At 47.0% G+C, this 19,058-nt stretch overlaps 1 protein-coding gene across 1 annotated transcript; it reads left to right on the forward strand.

Moving 5' to 3' along the window:
- TGFB3 (transforming growth factor beta 3) lies at window positions 1–14,078 on the forward strand. Its single transcript, XM_068192792.1, has 7 exons — window positions 1–853; window positions 6,125–6,288; window positions 7,582–7,711; window positions 9,189–9,296; window positions 10,087–10,258; window positions 10,732–10,885; window positions 13,221–14,078. The coding sequence occupies exons 1-7, from the start codon at window positions 139–141 to the stop codon at window positions 13,377–13,379; spliced, it is 1,602 nt and encodes a 533-aa protein (XP_068048893.1). The 5' UTR covers window positions 1–138; the 3' UTR covers window positions 13,380–14,078.
- Window positions 14,079–19,058: the final 4,980 nt, after the last annotated feature.

Here is a 19,058-nt window from a genome sequence, read left to right on the forward strand (position 1 = left end):
TCAACGGAACTCACGGACGCAGCGGACGGCTCGGTGGCAGCGCTCCCGGCTGGGCGAGAAGCGCCGCGGTGCCACGCTCCCGGGCGCCGACGGCCGGGCACCGGGCGATGTAGGGCGCGGGGCCCGGCGGGGGCATGAATGGTGCAGCGAGAGGGGCGGGCGCGGCGCTCCCCCCGCGGCGGCGGGGCGGCGCGGGCCGCTGACACGTGCGGCGGCGCGGCGCGGCGGGGCGCCCCCTGCTCCGCGGGGCGCGGGGCGGCGCATGGGGAAGGAGCGCGGCGCGGCGAGGCACGGCGCCTGCCGCTTCTCCTTGCGGAGCGCTGCCAGCTCTTCCTGGAAGTCCTGAGTCGCGCACGGCGCAGTGAGTTCATGCACCTCCTCGCCAAGCCTCAGCCTGCGGGTTCTGAGGAGGCTGCCGCCAGCAAACCGCCCGGTCCCCCGCGCCCTCTCGCCGCCGCTCGGGAGTCTCTCCCGGAGGCCCCCGCCGCCGCCCCCTCACACATGAAGATGTACGTGCAAAGGGCTCTGGTACTGCTCTCCCTGCTGAGCTTCGCTACCGTGAGCCTCTCGCTGTCGTCCTGCACCACCTTGGACCTGGATCACATCAAGAAGAAGAGGGTAGAGGCCATCCGAGGGCAGATCCTGAGCAAGCTGCGGCTCACCAGCCCGCCGGAGACCGTGGGGCCGGCCCATGTGCCCTACCAGATCCTGGCCCTCTATAACAGCACTCGGGAGCTGCTGGAGGAGATGGAGGAGGAGAAGGAAGAGAGCTGCTCTCAGGACAACACCGAGTCCGAATACTATGCCAAAGAGATTCATAAATTTGACATGATCCAGGGCCTCCCTGAGCACAGTAAGTGTGGGGCTCCCCCGGTGCCGGCCGGGGTGCCGCGCCCGCGGGGCAGACTGCCCGGGATCCCGGGCGCGGGGGAGGGACAGCCAGCCGGGGCCGAGGGGCTCCTGGCCCCCGCGGAAGGGGCCGCTTCCCCGGCGGGGCGGAGGCGGGCGGGGGGCGAGTCTCCGCCTGGCTGCGCTCGGGTACGGAGGTGAGCGGGAGCCGCGGGGCGGGGGGCGCCCGGACCGGCGGCGGGACGGCCCAGGCCGGCAGCGGAGAGCCCGTGCCTAGAGCCTTGACATCAGGACGAGGGGAGGGGAAGCCATGCGGGTGGCGGGGTGAATGCTGCGCACCGGGCTGGGAGACGGCGCAGGTCTGGTGTTTGGGTGACAGCAGGTAGACGGCCTCCTCCCTGCTGAAGCTCCAGCGCCTGCCGCAGAGATACAGGCTACTGTCCGGTCCGTACAGCACCCGCGCCGGCAGTAGAGAAGGTGAAGAGGTACTTGCTGAAGTGACTGCTGCTTGGAGGACACTGATGAAGGTGTTACTCAGATAGTGTGAGCGTTCAGAGAGCGAGGAGAAGACAACAGGGATGCTGAGCAGGTGTAAAGCAGACAGTGATGCCAAAGGGACCCCCAAGGGAACACAGGCATTGAGGAAACATGACAGATGTTGAGCAGGTGTGGAGCAGATGATGAGCAGGCCCACATGTGGACACTAAACAGATTCAGGTGCAGAAGCTGAGCAGATACAAAGACAGAGACTGAGCAGACATGAACTCAAAGCAGATTGCAGATGCTGAGCACATGTAGGCACAAGCAGTCATTTTGGATTCTTTAGGATTCCTTAGAATTGGAAGATGCAATCGTACCACTATCCAGGGTGTTCTCCTGTGAAGTTGTGCCATCCTGGGGACAAGATTTGAACACCAGCAGTTTGGGAAGGAGCTGTGACTTGGTGAAGGCAGTCTCAGAATGCAATTACTCTGCCAAGTTTATGTTAATCTTGACATATGATGAGCTGGAATAAGCTACAATGTGGTAATGTAACAAATTTTACTTAATCTCTAGCAGACTGCATTCCATATAGTTATATGATTAGCTCTTAGCTCAGGAGATACCGAGATTCAAGGAACAGAAAGTGCAAAGATTACCTGTATTTCAGCGTTTTTGACCTACTGAAATGTCATTTGTAAAACTATAAACATGTATTGGAAAAACAAGTGTCTGCAAAATAGTACAGCCACACTATGCACTAGCATTCTGGGGGGGAAGGAAGTGGGGAAAGCATAAAGCACAACAGTGGCAAATAAAGTTAGGGGTGTGGATTTGGCTGAAATTGAGGAGAAAGTGGAATGAAGAAACAGTGCATGAAGAGGAGTGATGAGTAGGGATTGTGGCTTTGGGAAAATTCCTGAGGAAATGAATGATCCTGTCCCATGTCCCCATAGGACACTGGGACAGTCGGTTCAAAAGACCAAGTAGTGCTGAGATTAAATTTCTTGGAGTGGGGAGTGTAGATGCCACCACCCAGGGAAAGAGGGAACTTTGTAATTTGGTCACACTGGGGGAGACTAGCTCCAGACATATTGTTGTGGCAAGAGACACACTCATTTTGAAACCTGGGGAGTTTCATCGCTAACACCATGGCTGAATTTGGCCCCGCATCTTCAGAAGTGGCTGCTGTTCAACTTTCCCATGACTCTGTCACTGTGCCAGGTGGTGATCTAAGAGCATGCTCTGAGCCAAAGCCAGTCTCCTGGGAGGGCGGGGGGGGGGAAGGGGAGGACTACTCCATTGAAGGAACTGCAGTGATGATACAGACAAGTCTGAAATGTGTGCACTCACACAAACTGTTCTAGCTCCAGACTATTAGTCAAGTGCCATATTGGCTCAGAGAACCCATCCTTTTCAAAGATGCAAAGCCCAAAAGTGAGGAGAGCTGAGGAACAAAAATAGCAGGCAGGAGAGCCAAGTTCTCCATCCCTTCTCTGAGCTGCTTGGTGACTCACGGAATGGTCTCTTCCCCTGTGCCTCTCAGGTACACTGCCTGAATTAAAAGGTATTTTCTTTCAGAGAATAACTTACTTTTGACCAGCCATTCACTTCAGGGATCTCATAAAACTCATGTGGATCAGACCTGACTTGGTTATGTTCAAGCTTGGGAAGCATCTGCAACAGTCCTGCAAATAGCTTTTTGCTTACCTTCCTGAAGGAAAAACAAATGCCATTTTCCAAGGCAGCTTGAGAGACAAGGCAATTAAAGTCATGGGTCACTAGGGCCAAGCATCTATTGCCTCCAAACCTGCCACCTGCAGAGTTGCAGATGGATCAACTTTTTTCTCTGAAGTTATGCAGCTTTGGTATGAAACACCTTGGTGATTCAGGGGTATAATATAGCGTGAGGCAATACCTGCTCACAAACAGCCTACTCTTCCTTATCATCAAATTTGAACTGCACAGCCATCAGCCTTCCTGGGGCTTGCCAGAAACAACAGCTGTTTATGGTGCATCCAGCAGCATGTGGTGAGCCTGCACCTCACTTAGAGCAGTGGTAGGAAGGTGGAAGCTCTCAAAAGAACCTGCTCTCTCTATCACATTATCCACACAAAGAGGCTACTGGTCTCATCACTGGTGCAGTGAACAGCCCTGGGCATCGACTCCACAGTAATAGCTGGGTCCAGTTGCAAGGCTATGTCATACCAGACATAGCCTGGCACGGGTGCACAGGGTGTCACAGATTCCTGGTCTCCAGGCTTGGTTACTGCCACTGAGAGTTGTGGACTGGGAGAGCTTGCAGGAATATTGCCTCCAGGCTTTGTTCTGTGCTGGTGGTGAACAGGTCTGGATTCCAGTGTGATTAACACACCTCAGCTGGGTCTGGACCAAATTCCCTGAAAAATCTTCTTGATCTCTTTGCCTGTGACCTCGTGCAAAAAAGTACTTTGCCCCAAAGCTGCCAAGTTTCCTGGGAGTGAGACCTCTATCCTGAACCCCATGCTATGAGAAACAGGCTCTAGCCTCCCAGGGCTTAGAGTGAAACACAGAACACAGCTCCATTTCTGCACCACAGAGGGCTTGTTCCCAGGGTACAAAGGGAATGTGACATTTTTAGGGAAGGGAAAAGAGCTATTACTGTTTTCACTGGGAAGGTGTCCCTAGACCAGCACCTTGATGGTGAAGTAGATAGAAAGCAATGTGGCTTTCTTTCTTTCACAGCAGGTGAATTACAGTAGATGTAATGTCTTATCACCATGGCTGTCTAATTTAGCCATAAACATTAAGGATATGATAACACATTAGTTGCCTCTCATCAGCTCTGTGTTGTAGGACCATATTTGCAGCCTCCAAATAGATTATCAGATAAAACACTGCTGTTGGAAACATACTGAGCTAGACTGACCAGTGGTCTGATGCAAAAAGGCATTTCTAATGATAATTGGGACACCCCTTACGGCCAGGCAGTCAGGTCTGAAATGAAAGGGCAGGCTGTTAACAGCACTATTAATAGGGCTAGATGTGCAAAGCAGCTTCGGGGGCTATTGAAACACAGTATCTGCCAAGGTCTAGGACACAGAACAGTAATCAGTGTTAGACTTCAGCTAGGAAGATGTCTTTGGGCACTTAATGAGAACTTGGGTTTTTGCTGGGCTTTTCTGTAGCATCAAACCTTGAATTGGTCACAGGGCTGGAGTCCCCACAGCAGGTGTTTGTGTGTGGCTGGGGGTACTCTTTGTGTTGCAGGGTTTTTGGGCTGAGCAGGTCAGCTCATGCCTGCAGTGGGATCTGGTCTCCTGGGATTCATGAACAGCCACCTCTTCAATAACAGCTAGAGACTTTCCTGTATGGGAATGCTGTTCTGTTCAATAGTACTAATGACAAAAACTCCTCCAATTAAAGCCCAATGTCAGCATCTGGTCATTAGCTTATTGAGTAAAGTAGGGTCCTGCTTGCTGAATTTGTGTGTAGCACAAGAGGAAGACCTTAATCTGCATTGATATGAGTGTACATCAGTGTTGCTGAAATCAGAATTTGGCATGGGAGGTGAACCTCTGCACTCAGGTGCTGTTTCACACTACCAATTTTTCAGCTGTTTCTCAGAGGAGATACTGATGGTGGGATCAAAAGAGGGGCCTGCAGGACTTCAGGAATATAACTTGAAGGTTGTTCCAGCTAGGGCTTCTAGGCTATTTGTCAAGGCTGGAACCATGTCTGGGAAAAGGTGATAGTTTCTGTTTCTTACTGTTCATTTGTTTAGAAGCAGCTTAAATATCAGCAGATATAAGAGCCTCGTGCTGCATTGGACAACAGTCAGAGGTCATCTGAGAGGCTCTGCAGGGCTGCAAACAAACTTGCACGTGGACATAGAGCAGGAGCTGGTGTATCTTCTCTGCAGGAAGCATTCATGATGCTAGAGCCTTGAAGGCATACAAGGTCAATAGGAGAGAAATGACAGCAACAACAAAGACTTCCATGAAACGAAAATGGTCCCTTTGAAGAGAGTGTTACTCGCTCTTGAGGACTCTGTTTTGGACCTTAAAGGTTTTATCTCCTCTCTTTTGAGGCATCTGTGAAATGAGTTTTTCTGTTCAGCAGATACACATGGAAGCAGAAAATTACCGTATTATTTCCTGCTCATGTGTGTGATCTCCACAGGCCCAGTACTATTAATGAATTTCTTCTCCAGTTCATGAGTGAGAACTGATTTTAAACCCCAGTTCTTTCAGTACACATTGGATAATCACTGCCCTGAAGAGCCTTTGACACCTCATGCTTTGTGTTTTTTGACACTGGGTGGCTTCCATTGTAGGAGGCAATGTCAAGATTTGTAAAACTAAGATTCAGCAGCAATGGGTTCACTTTGTAGCTTCATGTCTCCATCATGAGCAGAATAACAGCATCCTAGCTGTTGGGAATAGACCCCACTAACTGCAAGTGAGGTTGTCCCATTGGTTATCATTTTGGATGCACCCAACTCATGAGTATTAGCAACATTTGATGAGCAGAGTTAGAAGACATAATAATAAGCATACTGTGGTTGATCTCTACTGATTCTTCATCTTGTGGCATTGAAATAATGATGGCAGTAGTGGGAATGTTTGCAAAATGTTGCAACGTAGACCAAATTTGAGTGAATTCATCCTGTGTTATCTTGAGCTAGGTAGCCATGGTGGCTAGATGTTTGAATGACAAGTCTCTACTGGAAAGCTCTTTCTCAGACTATATTTATTTGAGATCCTGCCCCCCTCAGAGATGTGGTTCTCAGTGTTTCTATATTTTTTTCTCCTAGATGAGTTGGGCATTTGTCCAAAAGGTGTCACCTCCAACGTGTTCCGCTTTAATGTGTCGTCAGCAGAGAAGAACAGCACCAACCTATTCCGGGCTGAGTTTCGGGTGCTGCGCGTGCCCAACCCAAGCTCCAAACGCAGTGAGCAGCGCATTGAGCTCTTCCAGGTGAATATTCTTATCATCTTCCCCTGTGTCTGTGCCCAGAATAGCTTGACTCCTTAATGATTGTCTCAGCTGATACATGCAGGGCCATAGAAGAGTGAAGAAAGTGCATGCTGTAACCCAGGCTTCTCCTGCCATACACAGTGATACAGTCACCTTCTTTTCCTTTTACAATGTGGTGCTGCCCTTTTCCCACTTGGAAGGGGAACCCCTCATCAGTGGAGGAGCTCTGACCCTTCTGTCACATCACGTGTAGGACCCTTGGCAGTCTTATTCCTTTGACTGTTGCAGCACAGTTGGTGCTAATTCAATGGTTGGAGCTCTCTGTCTTGTCACTGATTTACTAGAAAAACAGTGCTTGCTTTCAATGTTCCCTTCAGCAATAGCTCCCCAGAAGCACAATTCAGGCCACCTGTTAATCCAGATCCTTATCTGGAGTTTTCTTTGAAACTAGGGACTGACAGAAGGTCAGTTCAGGCTTGGAAGTGGTAATAGGCTGAACTGGACCACCTAATGGCACAGCTTAGCATCCAGGCAGCACATTCCCACAGGCTCATGTCTGTCCACTTTTCCATAAGAGTGCAGCTAAAATTGTCTTTGGGTGGTACTTCTTGAGGACTTCCTGGAATCCAGTATCAAAGGTCAGAGCAGTTCTCCACCAGATGACACAACTGACAAGGAGGTGTTCTCAGAGCTTCTCCATGGGTTCAGTGGTCTGTGGAGTCAACCTGGGGTCTGCAGGAAGGAACACCTTGAATGTGCTGTGGTTGTTTGTCTGGAAGTGGAAAGAGATGTCAGAGCAGAGGCAGAGGTCTCCAAACCTGAACAGCCCTAGTGTGTTTTGACAAAAGTTGAAGAGTGTAGGACACCTGAAAATTGAGTGAGAACTCAATAAATTGGCTTCCTGGGAAGGTGACTTGTGGCCAGGTGCTGTATTTACCACTGGTGGTTCTAGTCTGAAATCCAGATCCATTTTCCACAGCTGTATACAAAAACAAACCCATCCATTAAATGAATTGCTGTGTACTTCTGCCTCTATATGTGTTTTATAAACAATTCTGAACTAATAGAGGTGGGCTGCTTAGGACATAGAAGTAAGCACTGTGTAGATCTCTAGAGTTCAAGTTGGTTGTGAAGCATGTCCTCACCTGACCCAGGGTATTCCTGGCATCTCACTTGTCAAGACCAACTTTCTAAATTAGTTTTTAGCAAGCTGTGGGAGAAAAAAAGACTAAAGGCTATCCCTTCCTTCTGCATGGCACTGGCTGATTTTTTCTACCATTCCTTCTGACACAGATCCTTCGGCCAGATGAACACATAGCGAAGCAGCGGTACCTCAGTGGCAGGAATGTGCAGACACGGGGCTCCCCTGAGTGGCTGTCCTTCGATGTCACCGAGACCGTGCGTGAGTGGCTTCTGCACAGAGGTAGGGGTCTTAGCTGGACTGTGTGTCAAGGCATCCATAGAAATGGGGATCAATGTTCACAGAAGTATCTTTCTGCTCCCCTTGTTGCAGGAGCTTGGTTCACAGAGACAACAGGTTCTTTCAGTCTGAGAACAAGCTTTCCTCCAGAGAGCTTCTTAATGTGTGACATTTGCTATATTCCTGGCTCTCTCATGGAGGCCCCACCATGTAGCTCTGTGGGCTGAGTCAGAACAAAGATTCATTCCTTGGAGGAAGTTCTTTACAACTAAGCCCCCTCTGCTTGTCTAAATGATCATAGAAAATGATAAATGCTTTGCTTAAATTTTCATGTGAATTAGGGCAAATGTAGTATGGGAAAAGACAGCAAGGATCCTAGTTTATTTAGCTGTGTACAGCTTTTCAGGTATAAAGGTGAGGAAATACCAGAGGCTGACACACCTAGACAGCTAGAAGCTTTAACACTGCAGAGAACATACCTCTGCCACCACTGGACAGCCCAACAGATAGTTACGGGGCAGTTCCCAGCAAGAACACTGACCCCATTCACAGCTGGAGCATAAGGCATCATGACTCACAGCTGGATTGGCCTCACAGATAGAAGCTAGGTGCCACGGAAGACTGAAATGCAGGTACTGGCAAGCAGCTGCTCCCTGGAAGGGTAAGCTGAGAGCTTGCAGGCTCCTCCTATTTCAAGCAATCTAAGTTGTGTCCTGATGGCTGAAGCTCAGAGCTGGAACTGCAGCAAGCTCTGGGCAGGCACACTAGCTGACAAGACATCACAGAGTATATATAGTGCTGAGGAAAAAAGGTGCTAGGCACCTTGTCAATGCCTCAGGAAGCCAGATGTTTTAATTCATGGTACAACATAAAAAAGGAGCTTTCATAAGAGTCTTATGTTCCTGTAGTCAGGCCCACACAGCATGACTGGTCCAGGAAGTTATTATGAAAGTAGATTTGCCTCTGGAAAGTCTGTGACTTAGATTGCTAGCAGTTCAATAAAACAGGAGGTTGCAGCTGCTGAGAAGAATGCTTCCAGTAAAATTACTTGTCCATATCCAACTTGCTTATTTTCAGATTTCTTCTTCAGACACTAAGCAGAAGCTAGATAATAGGTACTGAGGATGGCAAAACTGATTTAAGATACCAAAAGCCAGCTATTCAAAATACTTGTTTTCCCAGGGAAGCTCCTTGAAGCTCACAAATGTTTTTGGATGGTGAATAGCCTAAAAAAAGTAACAAGAAGCACCCTTCTTACCTCTCCAGAAAGTTCCCTTTAGCAAGAGCAAGGCTTTTGGCAAAGGTGGAGCTAGTGGATTTTTCTTCCTATTCTTCCCAAGGCAGCATCTGTTCCTCAACTCTGATAACACTCCTGACTTTGAGACCAACCCAATGTCTAGGAGTTAGCACAGCTGTGTAAAACTTCCGTATGCCAGGAGCTGTCCCAGCTCTGTTTCTCACAGAGTTATCTTTTTTGCAGAGTCCAATCTTGGCCTGGAAATTAGCATACACTGTCCTTGCCATACTTTTCAGCCCAACGGGGACATCTTGGAGAATTTGCATGAAGTCCTGGAGATCAAGTTCAAAGGTGATAAAGAGCTGGGTTAGGGGGGGCTGTTGGGGAAGGGAAAGTCTCAAGCATAAAAAGAAAAAAACGAGGTCTTGCTTTGTGTATTCAAGTACCTCACCCTGTGTAACATTTGTCTTAAAACATACACATCTGGGTTTGTGTGTTCATTATATGGATATATCCACTATATACATAGGTTACAAAAAGAAGTAAGGGCAGGCTGGGTGGGTTTACATGAGTGTCTGCAGAAAGGAGTAATTTTATATTTCAGTGTCTCTCTGGGAAGTTCAACTTGATGCCTTCTCAGATTTCCACAGAGGCTCTACTTTCCAGTTAAGTGTGACTGAAACACAAGGAAGTTAGGCATCCTGTGTGAGGTGGCTTAGAGAGTCAGTGGCTTGGCTGGCCTAAGAACTAGGAACCTCCTGGCTTGCAGCCCTGGGCAGCAGCCGCTGGCCCCCACAGGCTCCATTTCTGAGGCTATTCTGCAGAGTGCCAATTATCTGACATCTTCTTTAAACCATTCATCTTCCTGCCTATCCTGGGACTCAAGCCAGGAGTGAGTGGGATGGATTAATGGCCCCACCAGCAGTTTGCAAATGGTAAAACAGGTGGCCCATAAACCTCTATTTCAGGCCTGCAACAGTCAAATTCACCACAAAAAAAGGGGTCTCTGTGAGGGAAGAAGTAAGTAGACATGGTGCCTGAACTGGTTCAAGTACAAGCATGAGAGTGTTAAATTGAAAGGTCTTGTTGCATTCTCCACTTCCATGCTGATTTCTTCTTTGTGGATCCTCTTTTTCTGAAGGCATTGACAGTGAGGATGACTATGGCCGTGGGGACTTGGGACGCCTGAAGAAGCAGAAAGACTTGCATAATCCCCACCTCATCTTGATGATGTTACCCCCACATCGACTGGAGAGCCCCGTGTTGGGAAGCCAAAGAAAGAAACGGGCCCTGGATACCAACTACTGTTTCCGGTAAGTGAGAAGCCTGCTCGGATCCTACGCCTGAGGTGGGCCGGCCTGGCGAGACTCCATGCCACGGGAAAAGGCAGAGCCCTCCAAGGGGGTTGTGGGTCACCGTGGTGTCACATGGGTCACTGGCCAGTCCAGCAGAGTGCTTCTGGCAGAGCCACTGGTTCAAAGAGACCCGCAAGCACCTTCCAGGAACACAGGCTGGGCAGGGCCCCGCAGCAGCCCCGTGCTGGTTGCTGGAGCAGCTGGGTGCTGCCTCCAGGGCGCTGGGAAAGCCACCTGCCAGCAGCACTAGCAGTGCCCGGCTGCTGAGCTGCCGCCGCTGCCTGGCTGTGCTGCTCCTGGCGCTTGGCACACGCAGCCACCTCGTCCCACCAGCACTGCTGGTACCAGTCCTTCTGCTCAGGAAGCTGCATCTCGCAACCGCATGTAAGGCCCCCCCTTTAGATTCACTGTGTTTCACTACTGTGTTTCAGGAACCTGGAGGAGAACTGCTGCGTGCGTCCTCTGTACATTGACTTCCGACAGGACCTTGGCTGGAAATGGGTCCACGAGCCTAAAGGCTACTTTGCTAACTTTTGTTCAGGCCCTTGTCCGTACCTTCGCAGCGCAGACACCACTCACAGCACGGTACATCCAGTATATTATCCTGACAGAGCTTGTGATTGCCCCTTCCTCCTTAAGTCTGATCAATATCCAGTCTCTTCAAAGCAGCATAAGCAGTTCAGATCAATATTTGTGAAAAACATTCCAAGGAAACTGCAGAAAGCCTAGATGGTCCAGCAGGGAAAATGTGCTTGCTTTGGAGTCAGTCCTGAGTCTGCTTTCAGGCAAATCTTGAGGAGAAAGATGCTGTTGTCTCTTAGAAAAGATGTGAAACAGCAGGACTAATGGTTTTAGGGTACTTACTTAGCAGTGGCCATAGTATTAACCGCATTGTTCACATCAAATATCAGTTCTAGTAATTATCTTCTCCCTGAATTTCTCCTGCAGTTTGCACTGGACAGAGGATTTTTCTACACTCTGTGCCAGGTTGTCATGAAAAACTCTTGTGAAATGGCATGTGCCTGCCATCTGCTTCTAAAAGGGCAGCTATAGCTCAAAAGTGTAAGGAAATCCATGTCCATTTCCAGAAGTGAACACAGCCACTCAGTAAGATCTCCTTTTTCACAGGTATCCTTTCCAGCTGCGTAAATCCTACCTGACCTACAGCAGGGAGGAAGCTACTAGCCAGTGAGATTTTTGAGTGAAAACTTGGTAGAAAGCAAATGTCTTTAGGTAACTTAGGAACAACCTCTGGTCAGCCTTTAGGAAGAATGAAGTCTGAGCCTGGCTAGAGCAGAAAAAAATAAAAGTAATAGAATAACACAGGCATGGGAGAAGTATAAAGAGAAAAAGATAGATTAAGGATCAGACAGTCCACTGCTGAAGCAGGAAAAGTCAGAGGAAAATCCTGTGTTTCTGCCCACAAAAGTCAAAAGGCAGCAATCCAGATAATGCAACAGCTCACTGGCAAATTAACTTCAGATTTCACTAAAAAAGTTACTGGAAAAATCAGATTCAGCTGAAGAACAAATAACTAGGTAACGATGATATTTCAGAAAAGATGCTAACATTTACTTAGTCTGCATAGCAGTAAGGTTCACTGAAGCTCAAGGACTAGTATCAGTGGGAACAGCTGATCTGTGGGAATGAAGAAGTGAACAGATGCTGGGCAGTAACCGCAAGACAAAGCAAGGGAATTAACAGCTTTGAAAGGGTAATGGGCATGTAGCTTTACCATCTGGTTGTCCTGAGAAGCTCTCCAGAAGGTAACTGGACTGAATCAGTGTGAGAGAAAGGAGACTTAAGAATGACTCCTAATGATCTTAAACAAGAAAGGAAATGAGCAAGCGTTAAGGTCAGTGAAGTGATCAAAGAAAACTTTTAGAACAATGTAGCTGCTGACAGCTTGCCAGCACCACTTAGGAAAGACATAATGAAAATAAAACTTCTCACCAGTCTGTTTAACTTGCTGTTGAGTACTGGCCCAGAGCACATGATACCCTGTGGTACAGCCAGGGGTATTTGCTTAGGACGCCAGAGAGTTTCTACCACAACAACAGTGATTACATGGATCTGGATGATAGAACAGGATGTATCCTTAGCACCTCTCACCCCCAAAGACTGTAAAGTAATTAAAATACAATGTGCCAGACCCTGTCATTTATACCAGATAAGCACTGAAGAGACCACACTAGTGCAGGTGAGATCATGCTCGCTGCTGAGAAGTGGTCACCTCCGGCAAGAAATGTGGCAAGTGTTCTGTAGTGGTTACATGGCTGTAGTGTATAGTCATCTGTGGGCTGGGGCCAGCTGGAAGGAGGAATCCAGTGGGGTCCCACAGGACACTGTCCTGGCTCCAGTACTACAGTGTAATGACTTGGAGGATGGAGTGGAGGGAGAAGGCATCAGACAGTTCAAAGCTGGGAGGGAATTGTGGATACTTGAGAGGACTGGCATCCATCCAGTGCTATCTGAAGATGTTGGTTGAAATAAGCAGTACTGATATTCTTTCTTCTGGTTTCTTTAATAGAATCCAAGACAGCATGGCCCCAGGCTGGTTACACCCAACCTTGTTAAAAACAAAAATTGTGACACACTGCTGTACCAAATTAGAGATGAAAGGAGACAACTACTTGCACTCCTTCAAACCCTTAGGCATCAGTCACAGAGAGCAAGGGTATTACAATTAGGAAAAAAACCCCAAAAAACTCTTAAGAGTCAGACCAGGGCAGGTGAGACTCTTCAGAAGCAGGCCATGATCAGGAAGTGACATGTAAGAGTATTACTCATCTCAAGAAAATACCCTCTGATGAGTATAGTGTAAACACCTAGAGACTTGTTGACTTGGCAGCCCCTTCCTGTCCTCAACCAACTTAAATGTATTCCTGACCTTGTCACGACATTTACTTTGTTCCTGCAGGTGCTGGGTTTATATAACACGCTGAACCCTGAGGCATCTGCTTCGCCCTGCTGTGTTCCCCAGGACCTGGAGCCACTCACTATCTTGTACTATGTCGGGAGGACCCCCAAAGTGGAGCAGCTCTCCAACATGGTGGTGAAATCCTGCAAGTGCAGCTGAAAGGCCCCCTGGCCCACCCAAAGCCAAGGAAAAAACTGTCAGCACCCACTCTCCTGCTCCCAGGCTAACACAAAGAGAACTGGGGGTCAGAGACTACGCATGCTGAGGGCCAAGTGCCAAACCTTGAGAGTCTGGCAGCCCTTGGGGATTTCTTCTGGAACACTCCTTGGTCGTCTTGGCAGTGTAATGTTCCTTCTAGGAAGTACTTTGGTGACACAAAGGCCACACTCTCCAAAATGGCTGGACAGTTGGTGCAGAAGAAAAGGATAATGTGGAAGAACTGCAGTGTATTTGAATGCTGGGTGGTTGAGATGGGAAAGCAAGAGAATGAGAAAGCAGGTGAAAGGGAGAATGGAAAAGGGGAGATGTTTTCTATTCTTGCTTTAGCTGTCTTAAGACCTCAGCCCTCCCCATTAGCCTGAAGTATTAAAGGTTTTCCCTGTAGGAGGAATTTTTGAAGGTTTCCTGAGAGAAGGAAAATGCACCAAGCAGGGAAGATGCTAAGAGAAGTGCTCAGAGATACACTTAAGACTTTGTTCCTCAGAGCTGTGCTCCAGGAATCCTGCAACTGAAACTGTGTCTGCCAAAACCGCTAAGTTCAGTTGACAGATCCTGGCTATTGGGTTCTAAATGCAAACTGCAAGGCTCCCAGTTAGCCTACCAAAGGTGGGCAAATACAAGAAAAGAGGGTGCCGAGTCCATTTTCAGAGGGACTGAAGTCTCCATTCAGCTCTTTTACCTTCCTGGAGTTTTTCTAAGAGATGATTTTGTGGTCAGAGCAGGAGCGTCTGTGGGTACCTGAATACTGGGCCTATTCATTTGTGATCTGATACACCCTGAGGACCTCTTGTATGTTGTGGTTTGTGAGGTGCTTTGGGGTGTTCTGCACCTGTTCTGCATGATGATCTGAACTTGGTCTCACCTGCCAAGACTTAAAAAATAGTAATCTCAAAAACTTTGTAAAAAATAAATATTTGGGGGGTGGGGGGAGATGCTAATTTTTTCACAAGGAAGTTTTTTGTTGGAGGGTTATATGATTTGCTGGTTTTAAACTGCTACTTTTGTGGCATATTCAATCTAAAATTTTTACCCTTTCCAAAATGTTTCTTCAAAAGTTAAGTCAGCAAGAAAATTCCAAAATGGAAATTTCTTATTACCCTCAGACTGTACCTGGTGTAAATGTGCCCTGTTCCAACCTAGTCCTTCAGACATGTACATCACCGCTGGCATCTGCTTTTGATAGATTCATATAAAGCTCCCTTCAAACATAAAACACTTTCAACAATACTGTTTAAATATCCAAGACAATGCAGTTGCCACAGCTGACAAATGTTGTATGTCCATTTGAAGATACATATGGTCTGCCAGTACAGACCTGTACATCCAGGTAAATAACACACCCTTCCTCTCATGTACTGATTTCATGCTCGTAAAAGATTACAGATGCTGCCCAGGCAAGAAATCAATGTAGTCCTTTAAATGGGCTTTTGCAGCCATAGATAACTCCCAGAGGTAAAAATCTCTGGTGCTGAATGCCACATGAGACTAAGAGGCTGTCTCTGATTTGCCGAAACACAGCTACTTAAAAGTCCTGTTCTAGAGACCACAGAGGTTCCTCCCTGTCTCCTCCCAATTCCTGGTTCCCAGCAACTGAGTGTAAAATGACACCTGGCTCGGTAATCACTTGTGGCCAGGGCTCTCTACGGTCAGCTTAGAATCCAGCTCTTCCATCAAGCCCTTCACAATAGTGGCTGCTTCCATATAGCTCATGTGAGGCTGCCAAACAGTGTAAACTCATATGTCTTAATAAACCATAAACAGCCCTTCCTGAACCATCACCAACTGGATAGAGGTTAGCAAGGGCGGGTCAGTGGAGGCAGCCTGCCAAACTGTATGCCATTTTGGCCAGGGCACACATGCCCTGATAGAGGCACTCCCCAGTGCTTTATCCTTTTCATCTCTGGGGCTCCCTGACCTGTGTGATTGGTGTGATGATGAAAGCTCTGATCAATCCTGCAGCACTACAGTATTGCTGTGCCCTGTGCACCTCTCAATGCCCAGGCTTCCCTGCCACCTGCCCAGGGAGGGAGCAAATAAATGCATTATGACTACACCACCATGCTGATGGACATGCCAGAAATTCACTAGCTACAAGAGAGTGTGTGTGCGTGTGAGAAATCCAGATGCCTATTGGCATAGGAATTCTCTCTGATCTCCTTTTAGTAGCAGCCTCAAGGGAGGTTTTGGTTTACAAGCTGCAGTCTGTTCTTTGGTCATTGTTCCTCCTGAGCTCTGGGCTGGCTTTGTTCCCCATCCAACTGAAGGGCTTCCTTGCTAATAAACAGGGAAGCAAGGAGGAGAGCTGCAAAGGGTTGAACTAGAACACTTGCACACTCAAAAGTTCCGTGTGGGACTTGGAGCACATCGGAACCACCCAAGGATTAATCCTGGCAGCCCCTTGAGATGGGACTGTCTTAATAGCCCTTGTTCACCGCTGCTCCTCAGTGACAGGAAGGAACAGCAGAAAGACCAAGCCTTTTGCCTCTTGGCAAAGGAGACAAAATGGCAATGGAAAATCGGGGTGAAGAGTCCTGGGGTGTCCAACCAGTATAGACACAGGTATACTCATGGGAACAGTAATTTTTGACATCAATCGTATTTCAGTCACTGCTTTTCTGTTCATCCTTCCATTTCTATAGCAACATTTGAGAATTAGATTTGAGAGACAGGCTCCGAATTCTTTTTCTTAAAACTGAAGTAACTTTTCTAGGGGTGTTTTAGCTATAATTGAGCAACAAACTATACTAGGTAAATGGGGCTTAATAACAGATTGAATACACTCCTGGGCGCAAGTGTACCAAAATGTTTCAGGACACTTGTGTGAGAAGGCAGAGGGCAATTACTGTGCTGTTACCAGCTAGCAAATTGAAGAAGACAATGGGAAAGAAAAAGTGAGATCTTCATTGCCAACACTGAATACAGCTCTCAACAGTTCTCTTTTGTTGTTTTCAGAAACAAACAAAAGCTGATGAAAACAATCCCAGCACAGTTTGTCGCTTTAACAAAGATCAATGGTTAGAAAGAGTGAAAAAAACCCTATTATGCAGTGCCATAAGGCAGATCCTATACAGATGATCAAACAACCATCTGTGCAGTCCCTGTTTCTCTGTGGCAAACTATTATAGTATGCAAAAGGCCTTGACCTGAACTTGAACACCTTGTTTTTCAGGCTGTAGTGCACTGTAGAGCTCTAAGAGGAACACTGCTTCAGTGAGTACAGAACACTGTACAGAAGTGAGTACACTTATACCTCGGCAAAGAATGGTCTTTGCAGACTAAATGAGTCTTTGTTCCCTGGGCTTTGAATTGGTTGGTCTTTAGCAATCCCAACGCACTTACATAAAGCCCATCCCTGTTACCACTGTGTGAACTGGGATATGCTGCTTGATGTTTCACCCTTCCATATAACCAACAGACATCAATACACTCAGAATGATGGACGGTGCCCAAAAGTAATAAAAGACAAACATACCTGTCCACTCCTCTAGCAACATCAAGCTCTGTTCTGCTGGGTCCTGGGATGTCTTGTATCTCTCTGTTGTGGCTATCAAATTTTCATTTTCTCAGTTCACAGATCCTTTTCTTATCTTTCTGTGCTGCTCTGAAGCTTTCCTTATCTGTGACTAGAATGTCCTCACCAGAGCAAATATACAGGAGGTCTGGCTCAGGTTTCTTTGTAAATGCAATCACTACAGCCATCCCATGAAGAGGATCCATTGCAATGTCTTAGGAGGCAGATGTCTTCCAATATGTTTTCAAGTTCAGTACAGGGCAGGCTGAGTATCACAGTGACCAGAATGCAACTCTAGAGACAGCTCCACTGTGCAGAAAAGGTTTTTTGCCCACTACAAGTGTTTCTAGTGGCATACAAAAGAGTATCTCTGTAGTACTGGCTTGTCTTCTCTAATAGGTGATTGAAAGGCAATGAAGTCAATCATGAAAATACAGTTTTCAATACATATGGAGTCAACAGTGTGGTATCTACACACTTGGAAAACTGTAGTACTTTGTGGTCTTATTGACAGCCTATAATCTACATTAATTGTGGTTTAGAATTAACAGCAGCAATTTGGATATAGTGCAAGGATGCAAATATGCCTTCTGATTCTTTTAAAATAACATCTATTTTTTTTACATTCAAAATCAGTAGAGAATATTGGTCAAAAGCTGTATAAAATTACTATGTTTAGTAAAAGAAAACCAGGACTTTCTGATCTCTGCTTCACCAGTATTTTCTTTTGCATACAGGGAATTAATTTAAATCCTGGTTAACTTCTTATGCAGTTCCAGAAGTGACAGATGGAAACAACAAACTTCAGTGTCTCTTGTCCTCTCTTGAAGAGAGGCTTCAGATACAAATGCCAAGATCCTTTATAATGCAACAAGTCAACACAGAAGAGATGAGACAGTTTACTCATTATGAAATAGATTGTCTTAGAAATGAATTCTAGTGTATCAACAAGAAATACAGCAAGTGAAAACTGTTAATAATTGCCATTTTCTAAATGACAGTAATGCATTTAAGATGCCACTTATGCCCACAATTACAGAAAGAATATGGTACAGCACTTTGGATGTCACAGTGTGTTTCCAGGAAAGACCAATTTCCAAGATTAAAGATCCCAGTTACTTGGCTGCTTTATAACACCCTTATGTAGGGCTAGGTTTCTTACAGAGATGGTCTGAAGGCATTCAACCATGCAGCTGGGCCCTTTCCACTACTGGCCTATGATTTAATGAAAAATACACTTAGGGATAAGGACCTTTCTATCTAATGATATAATGGTTTCTTTACAGCTGTGGTTTATGGCAAACCATTCCTCCCCTCCTCTCCTCCCCCTCCCCATTACTGTTTTCCCACATCCTGCAGACTTAATGAACAGCTTCCAGGCAGAAACTCTGTCCCCTGTGCTGGTTTATGCTGCTATTGTTAACTTAAACCAAACAATACCAAGTGGTAGCTTCTGAAGACAAGGATTTATTTCTCCCTCTTTCAGGAGGCGTGTGATCTTTGTAAAGGGTGATATTCTCTAGAAAGATCATAGAATGGTTTGGGTTGGAAGGAACCTTAAAGATAATGTAGTTCCAACCCCCTACCATGGACACGGACATCTTCTGTTAGACCACGTTGCTCAGAGCTTCATCCAGCCTGGCCTTGAACATGCCCAGGGTTCCAGCAACCACATTTTTCCTGGGCAGTTTGAGTGTCTCACAAACCTCACAGTAAAGAATTTCTTCCCAATATCTAATCTAAAGTTACTCTTTCAGTTTGAATCCATTCCTTCTTGTCCTGTCACTACATGATGTTGTAAAAAGCCTCTTTTTGTCTCGTAGGCTTCCTTCAGGTACTGGAAGGCCCCAGTTAGGTCACTCCTAAGCCATCTCTTTTCCAGGCTGAACAAACCCAATTCTCTCACTCTGTCTTCACAGGAGAAGTGCTCTATCCCTCTGATCATCTTGGTTTCCCTTCTCTGCTCTCGCTCCAACAGTTCCCTGCTCTTCCTGTTGGGGACAGAGCTGCAGGTGGGCTCTCACCAGAGCAGCAGGGCAGAATCCCCTTCCTCACCCTGCTGGCCATGCTGTTTGGATGCAGCCCAGGATACAAACTGTCTCTCTGGG

The sequence above is a fragment of the Anomalospiza imberbis genome, chromosome 6 (assembly GCF_031753505.1).
Source record: "Anomalospiza imberbis isolate Cuckoo-Finch-1a 21T00152 chromosome 6, ASM3175350v1, whole genome shotgun sequence".
Classification (NCBI taxonomy): domain Eukaryota; kingdom Metazoa; phylum Chordata; class Aves; order Passeriformes; family Viduidae; genus Anomalospiza; species Anomalospiza imberbis.

Excerpts from the sequence above, each read along its gene's own strand:
- TGFB3 (XM_068192792.1), top strand. The coding sequence starts at position 139 with ATGGTGCAGCGAGAGGGGCGGGCGCGGCGCTCCCCCCGCGGCGGCGGG. Across the intron at positions 854-6,124 it reads CCAGGGCCTCCCTGAGCACA|ATGAGTTGGGCATTTGTCCA; the intron begins GTAAGTGTGGGG and ends TTTTTCTCCTAG. Across the intron at positions 10,259-10,731 it reads GATACCAACTACTGTTTCCG|GAACCTGGAGGAGAACTGCT; the intron begins GTAAGTGAGAAG and ends ACTGTGTTTCAG.